Source organism: Tympanuchus pallidicinctus, unplaced genomic scaffold (assembly GCF_026119805.1).
Source record: "Tympanuchus pallidicinctus isolate F22 unplaced genomic scaffold, pur_lepc_1.0 scaffold8, whole genome shotgun sequence".
Lineage (NCBI taxonomy): Eukaryota > Metazoa > Chordata > Aves > Galliformes > Phasianidae > Tympanuchus > Tympanuchus pallidicinctus.
Window position 1 is genome coordinate 7126827 of NW_026294802.1, and position 26026 is coordinate 7152852.

Here is a 26026-nt window from a genome sequence, read left to right on the forward strand (position 1 = left end):
TAACTAGCCAGTGAAAATTAAGAACTAGTAATCAGGGTTTCCAAATTATTCTGTGTCTAGTACCTTCTGTGCTGTGCTTTATTAGGAGCTTCCCTTCTATAAACCCATCATACAGACTCAACTGTCTCCTAAATCACAATGATGTGACCATGGTGAGAATGGAAAACAGCCTGACTGCAAGGAATTTCAGAACACCTCAGAAGCTTGTATTGTAAACTGCTAAGTTTGAGGGTATCCAAAACAGGCTTGCATTTAACAAATGAGGGAGTGAAACAGGAAACCTCAATGAAGATATTTCCACCCACAGGTAGAAATCAAATGGGAATAACCTAACATACATGAGCACTGGACCTGCTCAACCAAGTATCCTAAGGGTCAGGCATAGAGCCAAGGTTGCTTCCCTGTATCAGCAGCCACAAAGTAACCCATCTATCTGAACCTGCTGCCTTCAGGTCGACAGCAGAGAGCACCAATCATGCTCAGAACATCACACCCTCCTTGCAGGGAGAAAGAGAAGTGCAGAGATCAGAAGCATTAACACAAACTTCATTCCCAAGGCAGGTCAAATTTTGGTCCTGTCATCCCTGACAAAACCCCTCAAAATTTTTTGCACTTGAAGGCATAAATTCACAAGAGGTTATTAAAAGCACAATATCATTCAGAGACTGCAAAGTCCTTCGTCACACACCAGCACTTCTAGTGTCCCACACCATCCATCTACTGCTACTTAGTCCTTGGTGACATTTCGATAGAAAATTCCCCTTTAGCTCCTCATTCAAATTGCTGTGACAGAACCCAACGGGGTGAATCTTTAAACTTCAAGGAACAATTTAGTTTCTCTACTACATAAATTCTATTATGGAATCTTTCTAGTACATAAATTTATTATGGCATACAAACAGACAATACGTTGACACACACATTATGACAACTTTGACCAAACGTGCACACAACCACATATACAAGTTTCCAACCTCCGTGTATGCCAAGGATGCTTTTCTTTCCACCGGTCCCACATTCCTGATGATTTCTGCAAGCTCCTTCTGGCCCCAAAACAGACTTAATTGCCACCTGTATGAGCAGCCCAGCACAAACAGCAGGAAAGCAGTCACTCCTGGGAGACTTGAGATGTTCCTGGTGACTGCCCCAGGGGACTTCAGTGGAGAAAGATGGAAGGGGGAGGAAGAGGTGGGTCCTGAAATGTCACTGGAACTGCTGTCATATCAACAGCCTTCACTTCCTTTCTCATTTTTTATATTTAGATCAAAATATGAGTAGTAGATAATTTTAAAAGGAAAAAACAGAACCTCCTTAGCTTATTATTTCCATGGAGAACTTGATGATGTTTGAATGTCATTTAGGACAGCAATTAAATTAAGAGTAAGCAAAACTCACACAATTTGCAGATCTTCTTGAAGTCTTAGAATCACAGAGTGAATCAAAGAATGATTTGGGTTGAAAGGGACCTTTAAGATTGCGTAGTTCTAACTCCCTTGCTATAGCCAGGGATACCTCCCTCTAGACCAGGCTGCTCAAAGCCCCATCCAGCCTGGCCTTGAACACCTCCAGGGAGGTGGCACCCACAGCCTTGCTGGGAAACCTGTGCCAGTGTCTCACCACCCTCACAGTAAAGAATTTCTTCCTATTATCTAGTCTTAGTTTACCCTCTTCCAGTTTAAAGCCATTTCCCCTCACTGGTCTCACTCCAACAGCTCGATGTCCTTGTGTTGGGGGCCTAGAACTGGACATAGCACTAAAGGTGAGGTCTCAAGTGAGCAGAGGGGCAAATCTTATTTGAAAGACACCCAAGGACTGTGAGCATCAAGAGTTAGAGTACGAAATTAGGAATCCATTGTCTTTACCTCAGATAACAACCACTATGGCTTTGCTAAAAGCTCGAAGTGTTGTAGCTTTTTGTAAGTAACAAGGCCTGGCAGAGCACCTAACAACTTTGTAATAGTATAATAATACACTACCACATTTTGCTGGTACATCTTTATGTGAGTAGGAAGAAGCTACTATATTTGTCTTAGAAACATTAGTATCTCTGCTTACAGCCACACAAAAATCAGAAAGAATTCAGGAATAAATTTACTTAATTTACAGTGCAAAGCAATATTCCATCCCATGTTAATGGCAACTCTTCTGGTTTTTTTTTTGTCAATATGCCCTTTCAGTTGGGAATTTGGACGTCTGTTTAGTTGGTTCATTTGCAATTTTGTGTCACACATCATCAGTTCTTTGCTGCTGGCATTTTCCTGCTTTACAGCTGAGGATTATCCCTTTGGGCTGATAGTCCCTTTTCCAAGAAGGTAAAACTATGAAATATGAGAAGCAGCATGTATAAAAAAGAAGATCTGGAGGGATAACACTTCCAAAGATGTCTGTCAGCTCTTTAATCTTTCATTCCCCAAATGCACACATCCTGTTAATGCCTCATACCAAAATGGCCACGATTCAATGCACGCACCAAGAAATCTCCCCACATGCAGCAAGGCCACCATCTCCTGCAGCCCACCTGGGCTTTGCCTGCCAAGGGGCAGCAACAGGCCTGCACAATCACTTGTTAACCTTCAAGCCCAGCTCCAAAGGCCATGAGCTTGCTCAACCAGGTAGCACTATAGAGTGCCTTCTTGGACATCCCAACAACCAGATTTTTGGGCACCTCTGTCAAGTAAATCAAGACACTCACGGACCTGAATTTGCATTGCTGACCTCAACCTATTCCTTCATTTCAAAGATTTGCTGTTCCTGCTATAAGAGACCAACCCAAGACACTAGGTACAATACTACCGGAAAACTTTCAATTTAGAGCGATCTCATCATGGCTACTACTTTTAACGTCTGCCATCATTTCTGCATGGAGATAAATAAATCCCCATCTTCTCTCAGACTGAGAGACTCTTCTGAAATATTTCCATTCAGCACTTTTTCCAAACAGCTTTTTTTTTTTTTTTTTTAAAACCAAAGCTGACTCACCCTCAAATGCACAATAGTCTCTGACTCTCATTTAACGCTTTGATTGCCATAGATCATTTTGGTCAGGAACTAACTTATCCATAGCCATACCATGTACTGCATAAAAGGGCAAAGGTTGGAGAAAGCAGGGTGTACTTTAAGTATTTGTTCAGTTCGGGACCACTGAGAAATGCTCAGGCTAAATCTGCAGAGAAAGGAAAATTGTTTCAGCTCCCAGAGACCTATTACAAATTAGAACAGACATGATTTTTTTTTCATCAAGAGACAGATTTGCACTTTCATGTTCCCAGATTCATATGAAAAAGGGGCTCAGAACAAGAGATGTTTTGCTAGATGGATTTCTCTTTCTCATTTAGCTTCATCAAAACCCTCATGATAAAACTGAACAGCACCAATTCAGAAATGAAATAACAATCCAGAAATAATTTCCCGTTCGCCCTCAACTCACAGTAGGATTTATCACTTAGTACTACTAAAGTACCCAGGAAGTGGAGCTTTAAAAAGTGAGGCCCAAGTTGAGGTCTGATATAAACCACTACAATTTCATCACAGAAAGAGCTCTGGTCACCAGCAGTGCAGGTAGAGGCAGCTTATCATATTGCCCTGAGCCCAGGAAGATTCCTGTGAGGTGGATCTAATTCAACAGCCTGCAACCATTTTCCAGAAGAATAGGAAAAGATGGTGGAGGGGAGTGTCAATCCTTTTGAAATTAATGCAGTGTGGGAGATTGCTTCCTTCTAGCCTTCACTGAAAGTTAGCCTCACCACCTAGCCTTGACCTTGCTGTGGAAACTGCTAATAAAGCCAAAGTAAGGTCTTCACCCACAGAAATTACTGTTTTCTGAACAACTGAAAGATTCTGACTTAGGAACTGAAAGTTGACTTTACGTGATGGAAGATGGAACAAGCTGGCCTTACGGCCTTGTTTTGGAAAGCACAGTGCGCAGACTTCAAGGCACCCACGTATGTTCCTACAATAAAAGCAGCCTTCTCATGACTCTTGCCTATGTATCACCAGGTGGAAAAAACTCCCCTTGCTTAGTGTACTTCTTCTTTGCTCTGGCCAAGACCAGGGATCAGACTGCACCCATATGTTGCCAAGCTCTGCCTACACCATCACCTCAGGTCAGAGGGCCCATGGACACGGGGTCTTTTCCCCAGGTAGCCTTCCCCAGGAGCAGAGAGCTCCATGACCACCGAGCACCAAGCCTAATGCTTCCACGCAATGACTGAAAAAACTGTGCTAACCCATGCTCATGTTTCACGAGTCTGTTGAGTGCAGCCCTTGCTGAACTTCTCACTCCTCTCAGAGACCCTCCTGTCACAAGGGACACCTTCATCACCAAACCCAGTGGCTAGTAAGTAAGCGCAGCTCAGTTTTTCTCCTCTATGAAGTAGCCAGAGGTCCAACTTATCATATGTTTGTCAGCTACCTCTGATCACCCATCAATCACATTCTCCTGCCTAGCCTGGAGGCATGTACCATGCACCTCACTGCCAGACACAGGCCGGTACACCTCTCACATTCTCAGCAGAGATGTGGTCATGTTTTATGTACAGCAGCTATGGTTAATACCTGAAAAAGATGCACATGAGACCAACCAACTCTACTTTTGTCCCAAGAACACCAACATGCTGCCTCCCTACCCCACAGCATTAAATCATAGAATTGCTTGAGTTGGAAGGGACCATTAAAAGTCATCTAGTCCAACTCCCCAAGTAATGAACAGGGACATCCACAGATAGCTCAGAGTGCTCATAGTACCTCCAGACCTTGAGTGCCTCCAGGGACAAGGCACCCAACACCTCTCTGGGCAACCTATCCCAGTGCCTCACCACTCTGACTGTAAAAAAACTTCCTCCTTATATCTAATGTAAATCTCCTCCTTTTTATTTTGAAACCATTTTCCCTTGTCCGATCAGCTCACTGGGGGGTATCTGCATAACGTGTCTGCCAGGTGACAGCCCTGCCACCAGAGTAAAGCATCACAGCCTGCTCTCACTGGGACTTGACTAGGACTAGGCCCTGCACCTCTGGAGATGCAGGGAGCTTGTGGGGCTCCAGATGAGCATAGATGGGGAAAAAAAAAAATTATATATATATATATATATATATATATATATATATATATATGCCCATCTATGAAACCATGGCCATCACTCCAATTGATGAAAGTTAGATGCCAAGCAGTGAGTATACTTCCTTAGTCTGGAGGAGCTGGTCAAGTTGTCAGTGCCTTCCTACCCTCGTGCAAGGAATTACTATTTGGATTTGGTAAGAAACTCAATCAAGTCACCTGTTTCCAAAGGGAACAACCCAAGTAAGAGCAGCAGAGGGCTTTAGCTCCAAACCAAAGCTCAAGCTGCCACAGTTTGAGTTAGCACCAACCATCTGCCAATCTCTGGATTTTTAATTCTGCCTTTCTCTCCGCTTACTGCTTTGGGACTTCATTGCACAGAGCTCCCCAAAACGTCTGCACAGCTTAAGCAATTATGTTTCTACATTCCAAAGCACATACATTATTGGGCAGGACCAGCCACAGTACTGCTCACTGCATTTGTAACCTACTCCTTCCAGAGCACTGCACAACAGTAGCTTAGGATGCTTGTGTATAATCAATGAATATTAAGATGTCATAATTATGAAATAAACAAGAGAGTTTGACAAAGCAGACTACGATAACAAAAAAAGGATCAATAGAAGGCTTACCCCTGTCCTGGGCTCACTCACAAAACACCAGCAGAGATGATCTCCAGAAGAGATCCTTCCCCACTGGTAGCCAGCTCTTCAATAGGTCTTAAATTGCCTCCACCTGTGCTTCTCTGGCTGACTCATTGCTCACCTCTGGTGATCAATCAGAGGTTCGTGACTTAGCAGTTCCCATACAATTGGCAAGCTGATCCCTTTACATGGGAACACAAGCACTGACTGAGGTGAAAAGGAGTATGTTGGGCAGAATGAAGGTCAAGGGCTTTGAGAGAGAGAACAGCTGAAATATTGTACCAGGAAGGCAGCAGGAAGTGAAGGAGCATCCAAACCTGCTCACATGGCACTCACTGAAATTCCTTATAATCCTATAAAGATCCTCTGCCAGGCTAAAAGCCAGCAGGTTCTCCAAGCTCATCTGCATCCCAAACAAGTAGCCAAAAGAGCTATTTGTTATTTTAGCAAACTTTGGGAAAATTTATAGTTTAGCTTTTACTTCTGAATCATATTTCCCAAGGTAAGAGGCTAACAGCTTGCTCCCTGCCATCCCAGTGGTGCTGCAGGGATTCATTTATTTCTGTACTGTGTTTTGAAAACACCAGTAGAAGTCCCCAGTATCTGTTGTTTTTCCCAGAAAACGCCTTCAGAGAGAGGTTCGTGCTCCCAGCACAGCATCACGAGGACACCTGTCATGCCAGCGACTGTCTGCAAGCTTTGGTAATGGTATCCACACTTCGTAACAGGAGAAGCAAGAATAGCTGTGCTCATACACTCAACAGTAACCAAACAGCACTGTTTGTGTTCCTGTAAGAAAGCAACAGTAAGGGCCAGTGTCATGGCTAAGAGCAAAGATTGCCCAAAAAATCCCAGGAGCCCTACATTTCAGCTCTCATGCAGATAGAACTACATTTTCTCTTCTGACAGAGAGATGAGGGAGGCCAAGAGAGCTAAGCGAATGTCACAGGAGCAAACAACAAAACAAAAGCACCACATTAGACTCAAGTCCTCAGGCAGTTTCTTGCCATCAGTCCCATCCCGAGCACTACCCTCAGCTATGCACACCACTTTCTGCACCTTGCTATGTATTAGTAATTCTTATTAATGGCTCTTCTGCTAATGCATTGCTGACCAAGTGGCTCAGGTCAGAGCAGTAAACAGCAGGATGGAGAGTCAAGCCAAGCAGTTCCTGCCTGACTCCAAGAGAGTGAGTAAGGATGTCCAAGACTGCAAAGCAATCAGCACAGATATTAACATTCTATTTAAAAATTTGCAGCTCATATATCAACTGAAAATGGACTTGCAAATGTAAATAGATCATATCTATTTCGCCAGTTTTGAAACCCCAAACTGTGGGGTGCAGACTGGATGCCATCCAGAGGGACCTAGACAGGTTCAATCAGTGGACGCAGGAGAACCTCATGGGCTTCAACAAAATAAACCTGGGTCTGCACCTTGCCACTGGTAGTGGCAACTCCCACTATCAGTACAGGCTGGGGGATGTGAGGTTGGAGCACAGCCCTGCTGAAAAGGACGTGGAGGTACTGGTGGATGGCAAGCTGGGCATGAGCTAGCAATGTGCCCTCGCAGCCAACCATACCTTGGGCTGCAGGGAGGTGATCCTGCCCCTCTACTTTGCACTGGCAAGACTTCATCTAGAGTGTTGCGTCCAGATGTGCAGTCCTCAGTACAGGAGAGATATGGACCTGTTGGAGTGTGCCCAGAGGAGGGTCAGAAAAATGATGCCAGGGATGGAACGCCTCCCTGTGAGGACAGGCTGAGAGAACTGGGGCTTTTCAGCCTGGAGAAAAGAAGGCTCTAGAGGGACCCAAAAGCTGCCTTTCAATATCTAAAGGGGGATGTAAGAAAGAAGGAGACAGACCCCTTAGTGGGTCTGTTGTGATAGGAAAAGGGGAAATGGTTTCAAACTGAAAGAGGAAAGATTTACATTGGATACAAGGAAAAAGTCTTTTACAGTGAGAGTGATGTGGCACTGGAACAGGTTGCCCAGAGAGACAGTGGATGCCCCATCCCTGGAGACACTCAAGGTCAGGGTGGATGAGGCTCTGAGCACCCTGATCTAGCTGTGATGTCCCTGTTCATTGCAGGGGAGTTGAACTAGATGACATTTAAGGGTCCCTTCCAACTCCAAGAATTCTGTGATTTTATTTTCAAATTCCTTTATGAAAATAGAAAGCACAGCTGAGTATTCTTTGCTGTTTGGAGCCATGTGTTTTGCCAATGTATCAAAATGCATACAATTATTTGCCATCACTTGAGTCAGCACTGCACAGCACTACCCTCTGTGTGCCCTGCTTTCAGTCAACACACTGTTAATAGCACGCTGACAGTTTGGCTGTTGCTGAGCAATGGGCACCTGCCCAGAGCCACTTCACAGGAAACCATCACTACCTTTGTAGTGCAGATAGGGGGTGGGCTTCACTGTGAGCCATGCTGAGCCTCATGTGGCCTGTGGGCTGTGGTCTGGACACGCCTGATCTAGTTCAACCCTCTACCTACTTCCAGTATCGGGCACTAACCATGTCCCTCAGTATTACATCTACCCTTTCCTTGAACACCTCCAGGGATAGTGACCCTACCACCTCCTTGGACAGCCTGTTCCAGTGCAGCACCACTCTTTCTGAGAAAAAGTGTTTCCTAATATCCAACCCCAGTCTCCCCCGGTGCAACTTTGCCATTACCTTTGTCCTATCACTGTTACCTGGGAGAAAAGATCGACCCTCAGCTCACCACAACCTCCTTCGTGGTCATTACAGAGAGCGATGAGGTCTCTCCTGAGCTCCTCCAGACTGAACAATCTCAGTTCCCTCTGCTGCTCTCCATAAGACTTGTGAAAAGCCATCAAAATTTAAAGCATGCTCACCTAGCAAACAGTCAGGTTGCTCCAATATTCATTCATCTTTTAAATTTTGACATTAACCCTAGTTGAAAAAGTAGTTTCCACTCTTAAAACTTAAACCAAAAAATAATTCATAGAAAGAAAAAAATGTGGATTCACCACCTGGAAAAGTGCATGCAAGACAGGAGATCTGCTGCTCATTCTAGCATCCCTATGTATAAATGAGATTTTCTTTATAATGCAGCATCCTCAGAGACCCAGAAGCTTAAAGCAGTATACTTTTGGATACACTACTCTTCCTTCGGCGCACATTTAATGGATTTCTTCTAACCCATCTTTCTTTACTTGAAACAATATCTTTTTGCATAAAAAGAGCAGATTCCACAGGAGATAGGAATTACTGAAAAGTTCATCTGCTCCAGCTGCTTATTCCTCAGTTAAATTCATAATCTTCTTTTTATGACACCATAATTGTTCCTATGGTAACCAATTACAACGTCACAAACAAGATTAGAATTTTAGATGGGGGAACAGAATTAGTTCCTACTTTATTTGTTTAGGTCCCTGGAGGCTGTCATGCCTGATCAAGTCATTGGCCCCTGAGTTCAAGAAGCCCCTTTTCAATATCGCACCAATACCTGATGTTTTAAGGGAAAGCAAACAGAAAAACAAGCAGAAACGTGCCCAGTGAAGGATGGAAAGCACAGAGATAATCCCTTCACAGCCACAGCAGGTGATTCTCTTGCCCCCCTGAAGCAAGAAAACACTGGCAACTCTTGTGACATTGTGAGTATACTCAGCAGGCAGACTTGCTATGAATACAATTCATTTTCACTTAAAAGACTAATCCTTCTTTGAATCCTGCTAAATATTTCCCTTCCATGATATCCTGCAGCACTGAATTCCCTATTAAATACACACAAAACAGTTATGTATGGCAAGGAAAAAAAAAAAAGCCTCTGGGTTCACTTATTTCATCATATTTTCCTCTACTCAAACTAAATAACCACAGTCTATCATCTCCCTTCCTGCACAATAATCACAAATATGCTACAATGCCTGAAGTGATATACAGTACCCTTCCCTAGCCTTTTTTTTTCTCTTGTCACCTGCACATTTTCAGGCTCCCAACAAATGAAAGAAAGGAAAAAGAACAAAGAGGTTAAATACAAGTCTCCCAGGTATCATTCAGCAAATAATCAACATTTTGAGATGTGGCATGTTCAAGATAAAGATGCTGTGCACAGGTTCAGTTTGCATCGCTCCGACGAGGTGGATGAGTTAAGGTACCAGTGAGAATTAAGCTAACAGCAAAGCTCATCAACACATGAGGACTGAGTGCTGCAATGAGTGCCAGAAGCTACACAGAGATGCCAGCCCACCCTCTAATAAGTGCTCTATTCACCAGACCATGGTATATCCAGGGCTGCCTTCGAACCATTAAGCAGCAGTCCTCAGAGACCAGCATCGCCATGAGCAACACATGCATTTTACTTTCCAGGTAATTTATTGTAGTTCACAGAAAACACAACAATGTGCCTAAATTCCACAGATAGGACAGGTATAAGGCAAGAGATCTACTCTGGATTTCTGGACTGAGACTGGAATACAGAACAACAGTCTTCTAGCTGCCCGTGCAGCTGGCAAAGGAAATCCTTTTAAAGACATGGTTCACAACAGGCAAAATGGCAACATCTCCATTTGGCTGTAGAGCTACTGCAGCAATTTTTAAAATTGCCAGCATCCACTATAAGTCACCATCTCCACTTCAAATAAAGATTTCCCTCTTTCCCCCACCCCCACCTCCTCCCCACCTCAGAAAAACTCTCTAACTTTCACTGTGAAAAATATGTGGCTTTGGTTTTGTTTTTGCAAATGGAGTTCCCAGGTTTCGCATTTTCTGTTTGGAAACATTTGTCAAACATTAACAAGCGCACACAGATCTATTCTTCATCTTATAGGAGGGGCCGACATCAGAACTACCACTTTCAGCTTTCTAAGCTAAACAGAGATGGGCTTTTCTAGAGGACAGTGAGGAGCCAGAGCCTGAATTAAGCTGGAAAAAATTGCCCTTTGGAGAAGACTCTCTTGCTTGCTAATGACTGTTGAGGACACTGGAGGAAGGGAGCCCTCTTAGCCCGAAGTTATTCTTTAGGGATTGCTCATCCCCTTGTTATATTTACTTCTTCACACATATTAGGGCTCACATTTTTTTCCAGAGCCAGTAAGAAGTGACACCTAACATCAAATGCATACACGTGGGGACTGACTAATCACAGCAAAGCCATTAGAAGGAAATGCATTAGTCTTAATAGCAAGAACTGCACACTCGCACAATCTCTTCCCAAGAAAGTTCTTAAATCCCATGGGAGTTACATGTCGGGAACAGTGAAACCAGCACAAGCAGATGCTGTTATTTGACAGGCAAGCTAGCAATCCACTGCCCAGACATATTATAATAAACCCCGCATATAATCTCTGTTCCTCTTCATTCTGTGGTTATCAACACCTTTCAGTCTCAAACAGAAGATGGCCATTGACCCTCCACAGGTAGCCATTACAAGGGATTGTTCCCTCCTCCTCTGCTGCCCCTATCAGCTGTATGGGATCTTCTCCTTTCTGAGAGACAAATCTGACAGCAACTTGGCTTGTATGAAACACTCACCCAAGCAGACTGTGGCATATGCCCAGAACACGGTGGGAGACACCACCATCCAGCCAAGATCCATCACAGGGTACCCCTTGCTGGTGGGGTAGATACTGATCTGACTGCTCTGTGGTCCAGAGTGAGAAAAGCAGAAACAGGAAGGAAAATAAAAAGTAGTGTTTCTTGACTGCAGAGGCTTTTCCACTCCTAAAAGTCAGAGATCACTTTAACTTTTGCTTATTCAGAGAACAAATTCCAATAAATGACTACTTGGATTTTAATATCACCTGGTACATGCTGTCAGTAGCTTGAGGCAGATGCAGAATATTCTTAGAAAAAAAAAGAAAGAACAAAAGCAAAGCAAACAAGCAAAAAACAACCCTAACCATACACCTTTTCTACCTTTGGCTTTCAAACACCGCTGGAGAATTACCTTTCTGTTTACCCATAAAGCAGCAGATGGCCATTCACTATCTGATATTAGCCTGTTAATATACTTTAACCATGACATCAAGCCATTCTGCTAGCAGCCCGAGGACAACTCATCTTTCAGGTTCATTCAGTCTTAGGTCCTTCAGAAAAGAGTAGGTATCATTCAGCTGATTAACACTAAATATGGTTATTGCAACATATTTCTAACACGGAAAATTAATTATGACCAAGCTGGTTTCACAGATGCTACCAGATAACTTTGGCTTGCCAAAACTCAGCATTTCTATTCTTCGGGAAATTCTGATGTTTCAAGTCAAAACAAAGCAAGATTTCTTTTGAATCAGAGTGAAAACAAAAAAACCAAACCAAAAACACAAACCTGCATAAAGACATTCCAAGGAATTATAGTATCAAATATTCTGTATTTCAGTTAATAGGATTACAAGTTATGATGAATATTTGAATGTGTTGCTCATCTATTTTTTGAAAACAAAATTAGCATCCTCCCCAGAAGACTTCAGTTGGAAAACATAGTTATGTCAGCAGACTGAAAAAATGTTCCATGGGAAATACTTCAGCCATGGTTCTCCATTACAGAAGAACTGAATTACAAGTGACAATGCTGTGGTACCTTCAGAGGTATTGCCTCATACCTGGTTTTCCTTCTCTCAATTTACAATGAGAGGTCACTTGATTTTAAGGAATAGTCACGGTTTTGCCCATTGTTGCTCCTCTTGAACAGATCTATCACTGAGATCTGTGAAGTCATCTTTGCATTTTTGTACACACATTGTGGCTCAGGACTGAGTCCTTCAGACCTACCTGCTCTCTTGCCTCATGGACGTGGTTGCATTCCTCTACCACTACAGTTGCACACCAACATGTACTATTATGCCTGTTGAAAGCATAATGATACCTGGAAAAGATTATTGGAGATGATCTCACTGTTTTGCATTTATTCCCCCATTATTTATGTTTTCACACATAATAGAAGCTGCTTTGTCTGCATGTGTAATCAATTCACCTCACTGTCTTACAACCTCGCTGCGAAAAGCTCTTAGAATTGATTCACAATAGGGCCAACATTTCCATCAAGCAAATATCACTCTCAGCACCTGACAAATTCTGACACTGTTTTAAGAGTGACTGAATCAGAAACAAAGCTCCAGCAGGGTACTGGGGCGGTAGGGGAGCCAGTGGGGAAGGGGGTACCCTGCACAACTGCTGTGTGGGGAGCAAGGGCAAGCACCTGGGCATGGCTCAGCCCCGAGACCTGGGAGAGCCCCATGCTTTCTGTCTGTGATTCTGAGTGTGAGTAGGTGGGAAAGCTGATTTGCCAGGGAGCAGCCTTTTGAGACAGCAAGCTGCTTCTCTCACTGGAGAGGAATTAACATCTCATTCTTTTTTCAGATCAGAGAAGGGAAAGTTGGGCTACAGTTCTCCATCCCACCTTATTTCCTCCTTCTCTCCTCTCTGTTTCATATCACTAATGGCCTCTTTCAAACTTGAAAATTTACTGTGTCAAAGCATTACATACTGTTTGCACCCTCCTTACCCTTCTTTATCTCAATTGCTTGTGACCCACTGGAAACGTCTGTCTTTGGTCAGCTGAAGGGCTGACTGAGGCTGAAATGATCAAAACTTCTTTTAATGAGCAAAAGGTACATGAGGCACAAGCAGATGGGAGAATCAGGAATAGCCTGAGTTTCCAGACCCAACTGAGAACCCACATTCACAGCTGCCAGGAACCTTCAGGGGAGGGTCAGGTTGGATATGACAAAAAGGTTCTTCAGCAGAAGGTGGTCAGGCCCTGAACAGGCATCCCAGTTCAGTGGTCATGGCCCCAAGCTGACAGAGTTCCAGAAGCATCTGGACAATGCCCTCTGACATATATCTGATTTTGGGGTGGTCCTACATGGAGTCAGGAGTTGGACTCAATGATCCTTGTGGGTCCTTTCAAACTTCGGATGTTCTATGATTCTATCTTCAGCTACAGATTTCATTTAGGACATTGCACAGCTGCAAAGAGTAGCAAAATAAGGTCATTGGTGGCAGAAAGACAAGGCCATCTGGTATCTTGGCAGTTCATGTGTGAAAGAGAACAATCTTTGAATTTCAGGAAGCAAAAAGCATGAGTAATCTCAGGATAAAGGCCAAAGACAAAAAAAGAGTGAATTACCTTCTTTTTCTGCTAAGTCAGGAGAGAGGTGCAACCCGCGTGATGGAAGATTTCAGTGCTGCTCCCTGTGCTACCACTTTCCCTGAATAAACAAAGGCCTTTTATCAATTAGGGAGCTAGGAAGTAAGAACACAGCTCTTTCATAGACACGGGTCAACTCCCCTCTTCCTTCTGTCTCCCTCCCAAAATTAGTCATCCCATTTTCTGTTCCAGTGGAGAGACAGCAAGATCTGTGAAATGAGAGAAACCTCACACAGGGGTTCAGCAGCTGAGCCTTACTCTTTCTCTGTATTTGCTTTATTTACTTGTTTTATCTGAATTCTGTACAAGACCAGGTACTGATACAAATGCTAAGCTCAAAGCCTTTTAGAAAAAAGAGAATTGGAAATGTAAGCAGAGAGCAGGCTGAAGACATTTTCACTGCCCTATGAGAGCTGAGGACAGAATTGCATTTGATTATTTCCCTTTCTGCACTTAAGGAGATGGGGAAAAGATGACCATATTGTCCAACCCAGGAATAAAAAGAGGCTTTTCTTAACAATTTCCTGTCATTTGATCTCTCACATTTTCACCAGACTTGAGGTGAACACTGGGAGATATGCATTAGTTGGTCTTGAATGCGCTGACTCTGGGAGAATCAGAGGAAATAAAAAATATTTGTGTGTCACACTGAAGATTTCTTCTGGTTAACTGTAATAGTTTACCCCTGTACCTTTCCTAGATGAAAGAAGAAAGATTCAGAGTGCATTATATAGGAGGTTGGGGGTTGGACTACATGATCTCTAAAGGTCCTTTCCAACCCCGACAATTCTGTGATTCTTCTAAGACATGTTCATTAATGGGAGGACTCTCTCCATCCATACTGCCCTGGAAAGCATTTCCCAGAGCACTTCCAGCTTGAATCTGCCTATACAATTGAGTGAGTGCATGCAATGCTTTTAAAGGCCATATTTGGTTTCTGTTGATGGTCATCACATTCCCAAGAAGGGCAAGACAGGGGTCTGCAAGAAACTTATTTTCTGGGAGAGATCAGATGTTTTGCCACAGGGAAAACACATGCAAAGCTGTGCTACACCCAAAACCTCCAGCCCAAACTGCCAACAGCAATCCCTGCTAATGGCTAGCTTTCCTCCCTTTCAGCTGGATTAAGGTTTGATAGGTAAGGATATGTTATAGGACAGAATTGCCACTGCTAGCTTACATGTCTGAATCCCATCTAGTTGGCTGTTTCTAAACATGGCAGACAAGCTTTGTGAAGGGGCATCTCGACTGCTATCATCATCTCAGTCCAATTTGTAATTGCCCCAGCATCACAGCCATCAGTCATCTCCCCTGCCATCCACTTAAAGAAGAGAGAACAAGAGCTGACAGCTCAGAGACCACATAACCCAACACTCAATCATCTTGCTGCTTAACCAAGATCATAGTGTAATTGTAAAATGATGATATAGTCCACATCAGACTTAATGTGATGAAAAAAACATTTTTCCAACCTGAACACCAAACAACAAATCAAGATTCACAAGGCCAAAAGAGCCCACCCAAGTATCAGAACACTACCCTGTATTCAAGGCACTATGAATTCTCTCCAGTACTTTTTCTCAACAAGGTCTGCTGAGCGCTTTTCAGCATTCCTTCAAATTCTAAAACATAAAGAGATGAAGATGGCAAAAGATTCATCCTTCTTTTTGCTATAGATTTGCATTACAGTGACTCAGAAGTCCAAGAACCGCCTCTACCTTTACATTCAATTGCACTTTAAAGACGTATGTAGCTACTTCACAACCACTACAACATACTCTTCCACACCAGAGCTTGAGAAATGCCAGTACTGCAAATGGAAAGGGAGAAAGAAAGCAGATTATTATGAGAATCTTGACAGAAAGGCATCAAAGATGCAGCACCAGACTTTGCTCACACCGGCCATGACAGATGGGGAAAAAACCTCTTGGAGCAAACTGAATAATTTAAGCCTAACCTTCTAGAACGTGAAATACAGTATTTCTGTCGCTGCATGTTCTTTGTTCATTGCACCATGCACCACGCAGATACATAAACCCACACAAAGCACCAGTGTATTGGCAGGAATTGGGAAAAAGGCAGAAACATGCTGCAAGGAAGATAGGGCAGAAAAGGCAAGCTACAGAATGAGAAAGGAGAGGGAGCAGATCAGAAACACTGAAGAAATCCAAGAATTCTAATGCCAGAAAAGTGGTCAGGAATAACACTGATACAATGAGAAATGACGTGCTCCAAAGCAAAATATACTGCCTTGCAGAAGTGACACTTGTAACTGCTGGCTACCTGCAGAGGTAAAATGAAGAATGAAGAATAGCTTGTGTTCCTCTCAGCTAATGGAAGGCCACCCGCAACCAAACATGCATGGGTAGTGAATCTAATTCCTTCTTCAATGTCATTTTAAATCAGGCTGGGACTTGGAGCACACTGCAGAACCGGCAGCAAGGATCCTAAGAGTACAAGCAGCTGACAGCACACTGGTACTGGATATCCCTTAAGGCAATAGCATCAAAGGCACTTTTATTTCCTGCCTACATGGGTTTTTGACATGCAAGTTGTCTCAGTGTCTCAACTTACAAATAACCTCAAAACTCATAATGAAACTTTATTTAAATCTCTGGCATTTCACTTGTTCCACAGGAGAGTCCGTTGCCCTCCAGGGCATCATCTTGAAACCATAAATCAGGCTAACATCAGCAATTAATACCCAAGGACCTAGCCTAGTGTGCACCTACGTATGGCATTTCATTGCCTTCAGAGAACCTGAAGGATGCAGTGCTCCGGTTGGAATGAAACTCAATGTGTTTTCACAACAAAAGGAGATACTCCTGGGATCATTCACTAATTGGATAAAAGCATAAGAACTCCCCATTACCATCCCTAGAGGAAACTCATTAGCAACCTAATGAAATAAAGTGATGACAGGAAGGTATTTTCTCATCATCTTTTAATGCTAACAGGCTTCAAAGCCATTTCGCTTCCTCACCCTCTCCTCTGATGCCCTGAAACCCCATGGCACCTCTCACAGAGCACAGACAGTCCCCTCTCCAGCATATTTCACAGCACCAGGGAGCGGTTTCAGAGCACAGAGGGATTCTAAGTTGTCCAGCTCATCGTCTTTGATGAATCTGTGTAATTGAACTTTAATCCCTGCCCCACTTGGAAAATGTTCCCCAGTGGGTCAACTTTCCTGATGAGTCATACAGCTTAGAAGGCATATCATCTGGCTATTAGGAGTTTTGCTGTTTATTTTTAAGAGAAGTCAAGCTCAGAAACATTTGGAATAAATTATGAATATAAGATGAGCGATACATAAGCACAGTATTTTTTTGCAAATGTTTATATTAAATATGAGACTTTCTTTTTCTTCACTTGTAAAGTGTTGGGTCATGCACCAAACACTTGTGTATTATAGATCTAAAGTACGTCTGGTTAGAGCTATGCATATTAAACACATAATTTAGTAATGGAGAGGGAAAAACGAAGAATTTTTAATCCATTTGAAGACAGTAATATAAAGCAAAACAAGCTATTTGCCTACTTCTTTCCCTGCTAGACAAGCTAACATCTCTTCTCCAGCCAAAACACCTCCCTCCAAGTCCCAGAACAATCAGAAGTAGCTCACATCTCTCCACCAAGGGCTCTTGGATACTGCCAAACAACTTAAGCCATCAATCTTAAACATCTCTGCAATGAATCTACAGTCTAGCTGAGCCTACAGGGCACGGAGCAGCACAATTCTCTGATCCCAGTGAGTAAACTCATTGCTGATGGCTTATGCCTCTTCATTGACAGCCTGAGAAAGTAACATCCTGCATCTATTCATGCCCCAGTGTTCATCCACAAAAGAACACAGAAGGGGCAGTGATGCAGAAAGTTAGTATATGCCTCAATTAGACACCTCCATTCTCCCTAAATACATAGCCATGTGTCTGCTACAATGGGGATTAGTGTTAGGAAGTATGTAGGGCCAGCGATCTGGAAAACCTTCTAGAAGGAATTGGAAACCAGTACCCCTCAAAGTGCAGACAAACCAGATGATAGCAAGCAGTTTCCCATTAGGAATGGTAATTTTTGTAGGCAGCTAAGCTTTGTTAATCAGAAGAAGAGTCTGGAAGTGCTGTTCAGAGCTGCACTTGCAGTGAAGTCCAGAACTGAAAGGTGTGGGATCTCATTACCAAGCCTTTTTCTAGTGTCAGTATTCCAGACCGTCAGGTTTCCTCAAAAAACAGTAAAGAGAGTACAGGGAAAGTATCACAGTCAGTCCTAGTGCAAATACTGGCCAAGCCCTGTACCCACATAGTCATTAGTGACCATTAGAACAAATGAATGCATCTTTCCCTTTATCCCCAAACCCTTATCTACCTTTCAGCTGAGCCATTTCATTAAGTTTGTTGGAGGCATAAAGAAATTCAAGACAAGCAGTTAGTGCCCTGTGGCACTACTTAGGCTACTGTTGTTCTTTGAAAATGAACAGTCCCACTTGCTCCATACACAAATAATTCAGAGGCAAAATTTGGGAATACAGTAGTTGCTAACAAGTTCAAATTACAGCATTAACGTACAGAATGTCCTCTGTTCCCCAAATTTTGGGTTTTCTTAAAAGCTGTTATTTTGCTTCTCCCCTCCCCTTCTCCATTCAAACTAGGGGAGGCTTGTTCTTAGAGCTAGGGTTAACTGGCCCACAGACAGCACATGCCATCCTGAGTGAGTCAGTGAGTCTCTATATCTTGCTTCACCTCATTTTCCTCTATCCATAAGGCTGTAATCCATAAGTGATCATGTCCACCTAAAAAAAGACAGTGTAGAACCTGACTATTTGTAAATACACATTGAAAAATGGAGACACAATACAATGGGCAAGCAACCCTTCTGCATCTGCAGCCCTTTATGAGGGTAGATAGTGATAGGACAAGGGGGAATGTCTTAAACTAAGACAGGAAGTTTAAATTAGATATTAGGAGGAAGTTTTTCACACAGAGGGTGGTGACGCACTGGAACAGGTTGCCCAAGGAGGCTGTGGATGCCCCATCCCTGGAGGCATTCAAGGCCAGGCTGGATGTGGTTCTGGGCAGCCTGGTCTGCTGGTTGGTGACCCTGCACAGAGCACGGAGGTTGAAATTAAATGGTCTTTGTGGTCCTTTTCAACCCAGGCCATTCTGTGATTCTATGACTCTGTTCCTATATACTTCCACAGCTGACACGAAGGCACCTATGGACTCCGTAGATACTTATGTATATGCATGCACAAAAGCTGCTCTCAATGCACTCTTACACTTTTTTTCATATACACAATTGAGTTCACGTGTCTTCTATTTACAAAGGGTGAATAAAAATTTGGACAAATAAAAATGGACTTCTTTTCTCTCTCCTCCCCATTTTATTCAATGGTGTTTTATTCAATATTTGCTTCCTCATAGGATTTTCTCAAGCCAGAAGTGATCACAATGCTGCAAGCCTCCCTTAGCAGCTCTCTTCTTTCCCTACCCTCTCTCTTTTCCTTAATATCTGGAAAAATGTTACATGTCCAGGCTGCAAAGCAGTAGAGTACAAACAGCACTGCACATATGCAGCACCTCCCCAGTATCGTGGCCAAGCTGCCAACTTTGCCTAATAAAAAACTGCCAAAAGCCTGGAGAAGCATCGAGCAAAGCATTTCATCAGCCCCACGATTGACCCCAGTGAGAAGAACTGCCTACCTTCTCATTTATTCCAAAGGATTAGCTAGGACAACAGTGTCTTTCCACCTCATTGAACTTAGGTGGCAACTGATTCAGCACTTATTACCTGATAACATTTTCCATCCGTAAGAGTCCCTCTCTGAGCAGCCATGTGAGCGTACAGGTCTGAGTCCGCACAACAGCTTCATGCTGCACTCGTGGGGTTTCCCCCTTGCAAATCCTGTGTGCATTTATCCACTTCCATGCACACGCATAAAGCCACTGCAGTGCAGTGATCAGCCATTAAGCATCTTTTGCAAAGTACTGCTAACTTCATAAGGAAGAGGAGAACAGCAGAGGCAAAGAGACAATCCTTTTACTTCATGTGGCCTAGAGACATTGATGGCCAGCCTTGAAGCTTTATCTCTAAGTCCATAGCAAATTCTAAATGTAAGCCATTTCTTCCTCTGGTATTAGTCTTGTTTCAGAGATATGCTAGTCTTTTCTGCATTTGCTACAACACAGAGCTTCCATTTCTTTCCTCAAAGCTTTGGGGTATGAAAGACAGCTTTATGAAGGCCCCTTCGTGTACCTAGAAATGTGAAATGATGTGCTTTGGGAGAAAGCCATAAAGCGGTGATGGATGTTTTGGGAGACAAAGTAAATTGAGTCATTGTTATGAGCGTGGGTGGTACCAACCCTGCACAGTAAATACCTGAAACTCTAACAAAGAAAGTGCAAGCAGATTTTGCAAGATTAGGCCAGAGAATGAAAATTATTTTCTTGACATTTGATAGAAGATAAAAAACTCATCCATCATCTTCATGGGGAACAACCTCACTAATTCATGGAAATAGGACGTATTAAGATTCAATGAAACCCAAGTGTAAGAAATCAACACAATCAAAAGATCAACGAATTGTGTTGAATGTTTTCATTTTTACAAATGTCAGTCAGCTTTAATTATTTATAACGTTTCACAGTACACTAGTAAATGCTGTCATTTCATAAAGTAATTAAGTCTTAGTAATAGGAGACACCTCTACCATCCTGTCTCTGTTTAATATTTGCCGAGAAGTGATGTGAGCTCTACAATCATTATCATGTCTGTAAACAAATGAAGCAAAAAACAAGGATGTCACCTATCCTTAAGTTTCTATTTCTGTCCAAGGACTCATCTGAAGTCCCAAGTACTCACATTCTCTGTCTTATCTAAGCACATCAGCAGTGAAGAAGTTGTTTAACTGGGGATCTTCCCAGAATTTCTCTGCCACAACTTCTCTCCTTCAAATGCAGGAACAAAACCCATTCTAATTATCACTCCAAACCCTCAGTGCCAAAACAACCAACCATACACTGCTGATGGTGCAGGAGAGAGCAGAAGGGCTCTCGGCAGACCTACCCGCTGACCATGGTGGCAGCTCACAGGGCTGGCCTCAAGCAGTTTTGCTTGGTCAGAAGCACTGGGCATGGCCACCCCCTCCAGTCCCTTCCATTACTCAAAGTGAAACTCGATGTCTCCGGCTCAGCAGAGCCACCATGGGCAAACAGAGCACACGGAATCCTAACGGCCTCTGGTTGGGGGGTTGAGCCATATACAGACAAGAGCCCTAACGCCTGCCACGCTACATCAAGCGGGATTCCTCTGCTTGGTCAAAGTGAGATCACATTTCTCAAGATAAACTATTCCCCAGTGACAAACATTTGCCAAACGCTACTTGAGCTCTCACAAGAGGGCCATTAAAACTTTAAACTTACAACTTTGTTTTTATTTCCTATGCCACTAAGCAAGATTCCCTGGATTTCCAAATAATAATTATTAAGAAATTAAAAGCCATCTGCATTATTTATGGTTTGGGCTTGTTTTTCTTTAGCTTTTTGTTTCTCTTGTCTGGTTTTTTAGATCTTTTACTATTTCTGCAAGCTTAAACAATTAAAACAAGAAGATTATTTTTCAGATTAATTTTTTAGAGCTACAAACACCTACAGGAAACCTGTAGGATGGAGCTTTATAACCCACAGCTCTCTCTGTATTTTTTTTCCCCCGTAGTTTTCTGTAGCCTTTTATTGTGGAAATATTCTTACTGAACTCCTTGGTAAAACCTGAATTTCTCGTTATTTCAAAAATTATTTTGAAGAAAGTTCAATTCATGCCTACTTTAGCTAATGCAGATGATGGTGCTCTTCGCAGAACTTTGCAATGACAAAAACAATGAAAGAAAATTAGAAGGAAGAAAATACTACCTACTGCTTTTGTATCAAAACACCCAGGAAATATTCATCTGGGTCTAGAAACAGAGGAGACAAACAAGAGCCAGTCAGCGTGCAGAGAGTATTTCTCTTTGGCAGGGTGCACATTTGATTTACTTCCCCTCTCCCCCCACCCTCATTTACAATTCCCAGAGAGCTCGTGGGGTTTTCTTCTATAGAAATATTCAAACTTGTCTGGATGCCTACCTGTACAACCTATAGTAGGGTACCTGCTTAGGCAGGGGGTTGGATTCGATGATCCCTTGAAATCCCTTCTAACTCCTGCAATTCTGTAATTTCCCAATTTCTTTGCCATGACTTTAGGTGTATCAGTTAATGAGAAGAACATTTTTCACCACGGTTCAGATATCTAAACAGAAAAGCCAAACGGTCTTTAATACATTTAATTCCATATTTCCAGGGTAAAAAGGAGCCCTCCAACAGCTGCTTATCTGCTGGCTTTCTGAAGTCCACATCCAACTCTCAAATAGGTCGGCCTCATCAAGCACACAAGGCTGAAGGGGGCAACCACTTCTCTCCATTGTGCCTCCATTGTGCCACACAGGGAGCACCCTGTGAGATACCCTTCACTGCAAGCTGCACACTGGGACCACCCCCTCCTTCCCTGTCCAACTCCAATGCTGTGCATAAGGAGAGGTGGGTGCTCCAGCTGCAAACTGAGATCCACTTCAGTAACGCGTGTTGGCAACACACACCAACAGACACGTTTTAAAGCCATTAGCTCACGTGGAAACACAGATAAGTGGTGTATCCCCACTGTGAATGTATGTGTAATTACAGTGCATCAGTAGAAAGAAAAAGGTGAACAAACATCTATTCTTGAAGGAGTAAAAAGCTTTTGGCGTGCACTGAGAGCTTTGTGAGCGCTGGGTTCATGGTGGGTACATACGGATTGGAAGCACAGCAAATTAGTGGGGCTATGGGGCTCCACGTGCAGCACATCTGCAGTACGTACAGCGAGCTTTCCCTCTAAATCAGGCAAAACTATGGCTTGACAAGAGCAACGTGCACACCTAATGTACACATTTACCACACCAATTCATTACATACTTAGCACAGCTGTTTCTGCACTGTACACCAGCAGTCAGGTCAGTGCCATACGTTGTTTTCTGGCTCATGCTTTTGGTACACGAGATTTGTATGTGATAACTACATTATTAGTTAAACAGATTGACTTCACAATAAAACATCTGCACTTAATCAACAAAAATGGGAAAAAAAATTAGATAATACTTTAAGCCAAATTCAGGTAAATTATGCTTGCATGACAGGCAGTGAATAACACAGGACTGTTAACGGTTTCTCCTCCACTGCTTTCCTTTTTCCTCTGGTAACAATACCTGGACCTCTCTTTCAGCCACCTAGTTCATTTCTTCAAGTGTCACCAACAGACTTTTTATATGCATTTTCAGATATCTGTATTATTTCAAGCAAGTTCCAATTGTGTTTGACTGCTTGTGTAAATATAGATATATGGGTGTATGTTAATGTAATGCATCTACGCAGAGATTCCTAAATGAACTGCTGGAAAGCCACTGTGAAGCCTTGAATAACTTCTGCTTTACTAGTGGATGAGGGAGTCCAGTGCCAACATACATGCATTTTCCTGTGTGTAATACAGTCATTTACACTTACAAATGTATTTCAAAACCATAATTTGCAGAAATAATGGCAGCAATTTAATTTAAGGAGGCTGTGGGATGTGTAGCATGGGGAGCTCAGTGGAGGTCCTGTGTGAAAGTCTTCCATTCTTCCATCTACTCCGATAATTCTCCTTAGGGAAAAATGAGAGCACATATTACTTACGGAAAATCAGCTCACAAATAAAAATAGTGTGAAAACCCAGGGATGTAAAGAAATTCTACTTTTCTGAACATAGCCTAAGTCAAAAGAATGAGCAATAAGCATCAGGAGATGCTCAGGAAAAGACTTTCATATGTAAAGGTTTGGGAATTGTTGTAAACCTGCCTAGCTGTAGGAGAGGTGAGGCAAGAGGAAGAAGAGAAATCCAATATCCCCTCCTATTCACATTTATTTCACATTTATTGTGAAACCTTTACAACATCTTGCTTTGAATATCTCCAGAGGAGACTCCACAACCCCTTCCTCAAGTGGGGAAGATGCCAAAACTGCTGAAATAAAAGTGAAAACGTATGTTTGAGTAGAAGCACCTGCAAACCGTAATGCAAACCCCCAGCCTTCTCTACCAAGAGCAAACCCATTAGCAAAACTGCCCCCATCAGCAACAACATCAGAAGCCCACCTGCAGAGCCCGCCTCTACCTGCAACAGAGGCAGGTTCAGCTAAATGGCATACATCTGAAAAACCACCGGGGTAGAGATTCAGAAGCACCAAGAAGTTATTGCTGTAATGCCCTTAATGTGCCCAGTGAGTTTTCCTTTTCTCATCGCTCACCTTATAGAGTCTTGCATGAATCATCTCAAACTTCACGCTCGCCAGTGAGAGCATCAGCCTTATGTGGAAGTCTCTCCACACATACGGAAGGATTATATAAAACTTCAGCTATGAAGAGTGCTTAATTACTTCACTTTTAAGCCCTACCACATGCAGAGACTCAAACCATTATGAATCTATCTGAGATGTAAGCTGACAGTGTGAACACATCAAAAAAGTATCTGTGTGTTGGGGGAGGTTTTCTGCTTACCTACCTACAGCTAGAAGAGACTAAAGAAAGAGCAAAGGCAAAATAAATAACATGTCTGAGTGTTCTGTCCCCTGGGTTAAGAGAGCACATCCCCGGTCCACACTGGGGAATGCAGCCAGAATGAGGAGAGAGCGCAGAACTTCACTACATGAAGCTGCTCAGACAGCAGTTGTCGCCCGCAGCTACTATCAGATCCCAGGTGGGAACAGAGGAGCCCCGTTAGCTACCCGTTCATTCAGGTGCATCACACAAGGAGGGAACAGATTTATTGGGCTCCACAGCTCCAGGACCAGCACGGAGCAGCAGAACACACACCCCTGGTTACGAAAGCAGCACTATGCCCTAGCTCACAGCACACCTGATCCCGGCCCTCGGAGCGCAGCTCCTCAGCGGCACTGGGTGCAGAGCCCGCCCGCCCCGCGTGTCTCTGCCGCACGGGTGGGACTCCCGGAGAGCGCCCTCGGGAGCAGCGCTGAAGGATTTTCTCACTCCAGCGGTCACGTTATAGTTGGGGACAGCGAAAAATAGGGACTGCTCTATTGCCTTTATGCAGCCGATTCCCGACTCCCTGAGTAACTCCGTGCCCGACGGCAGCCGCGGGACCGCCCGTTCAACGCGCTGCAGAGCCACGGAGCCTCTTTCTGCTTTCGGGCAAAGCCGAAGGTCCGCAGCCTGCGGACTCCGACTCCCTCCCCGTGCCCGAGCGGGAGGCACCCACCTGTAGGACACCTGCTTCCTGAAGGTGAGGTTCCGCAGTTTCTCCTCCAACGACTCCTCCGCCGCCGCCAGCCCCGGCTCCTCCGGGACCCCGGCGGCACCCGCCGCCTCCCCGCCGCCCTCGGCCCCCCGGCAGCCGCCGCCCGCAGCCCCCGTCTCCTCCCCGCCGGCCGCTGCGGGGGGGTTCATTGCGGCGGGGCAAAGGGGCCGCGAAGGGGAAGGAGGGGGCAGGCGAGGGGTGGCCGGCGGCTGCAGGCGCTGTGGGCCGTCGGGGACCGGGGGACGACCGCTGCCGGGGCCCCGGGGCGCGTTGCGAGCCGCGGCGGCTGCAAATGGCAGCGCCGCCGCGCAGCATCCATCGGCGGCCGCACTGCAGCGGGGCATTGTGGGAAACTCCCGGCCGGCCGCTCCCCCGCCACGCCCCCCTCTGCCGCCAACCAATCGCTGCTCCGGTCCCGGCCACGCCCCCGCCGCCACGCCCAGCCACGCCCACCCCCCGGACCTGCCCGAGGAGCGCCCCGCGGGACCCCCATCCACGAGCGCTCACGGTCCGTCCGCACCGGGCGGTGCGCGCCGCTGCGCTTGGAATCGGAACGGCCCGAGCCTTCGTGTGTCGCTGTGTGGCGTAACCTGGAGTTGATGTGCGTTCGGCACCGAGCCACGCGGCCAGTGGGCATGGTGGGGGTGGGCTGGAGGTTGGACTGGGTGCTCTTAGTGTTTTTCAACATGAATGATTCCGTACATACAGCTTCTGCTTCAGCTCCAGCAAATGACAGCTTCTCCTCTCTGACCTGCCACCACCATCCTGTCCCACTGGCAGTAAAGGAGAGTGATGATGTGTACCTTCGTGCTATGGCTCCAGTTTCGCTTGCTGTCAAAGTGATATTCTATCCAT

The 26026-nt window shown here is 44.3% G+C and overlaps 1 protein-coding gene across 5 annotated transcripts in view; it reads right to left on the reverse strand.

Moving 5' to 3' along the window:
* Positions 1-25340, reverse strand: part of DGKI (diacylglycerol kinase iota) — a 214458-nt gene extending 189118 nt beyond the window's left edge. For 2 of the 5 annotated variants that reach the window (XM_052668696.1, XM_052668695.1), the window contains exon 1: positions 25133-25340. In XM_052668696.1, the coding sequence (XP_052524656.1) occupies positions 25133-25320 (188 nt within the window). In that variant the 5' untranslated portion in view covers positions 25321-25340. Of the gene's footprint in view, positions 1-5688; positions 5727-25132 lie in introns of those variants that run through there. The other 3 variants (XM_052668698.1, XM_052668697.1, XM_052668699.1) reach the window with 3 other exon arrangements.
* Between the last annotated feature and the right edge of the window lie 686 nt (positions 25341-26026).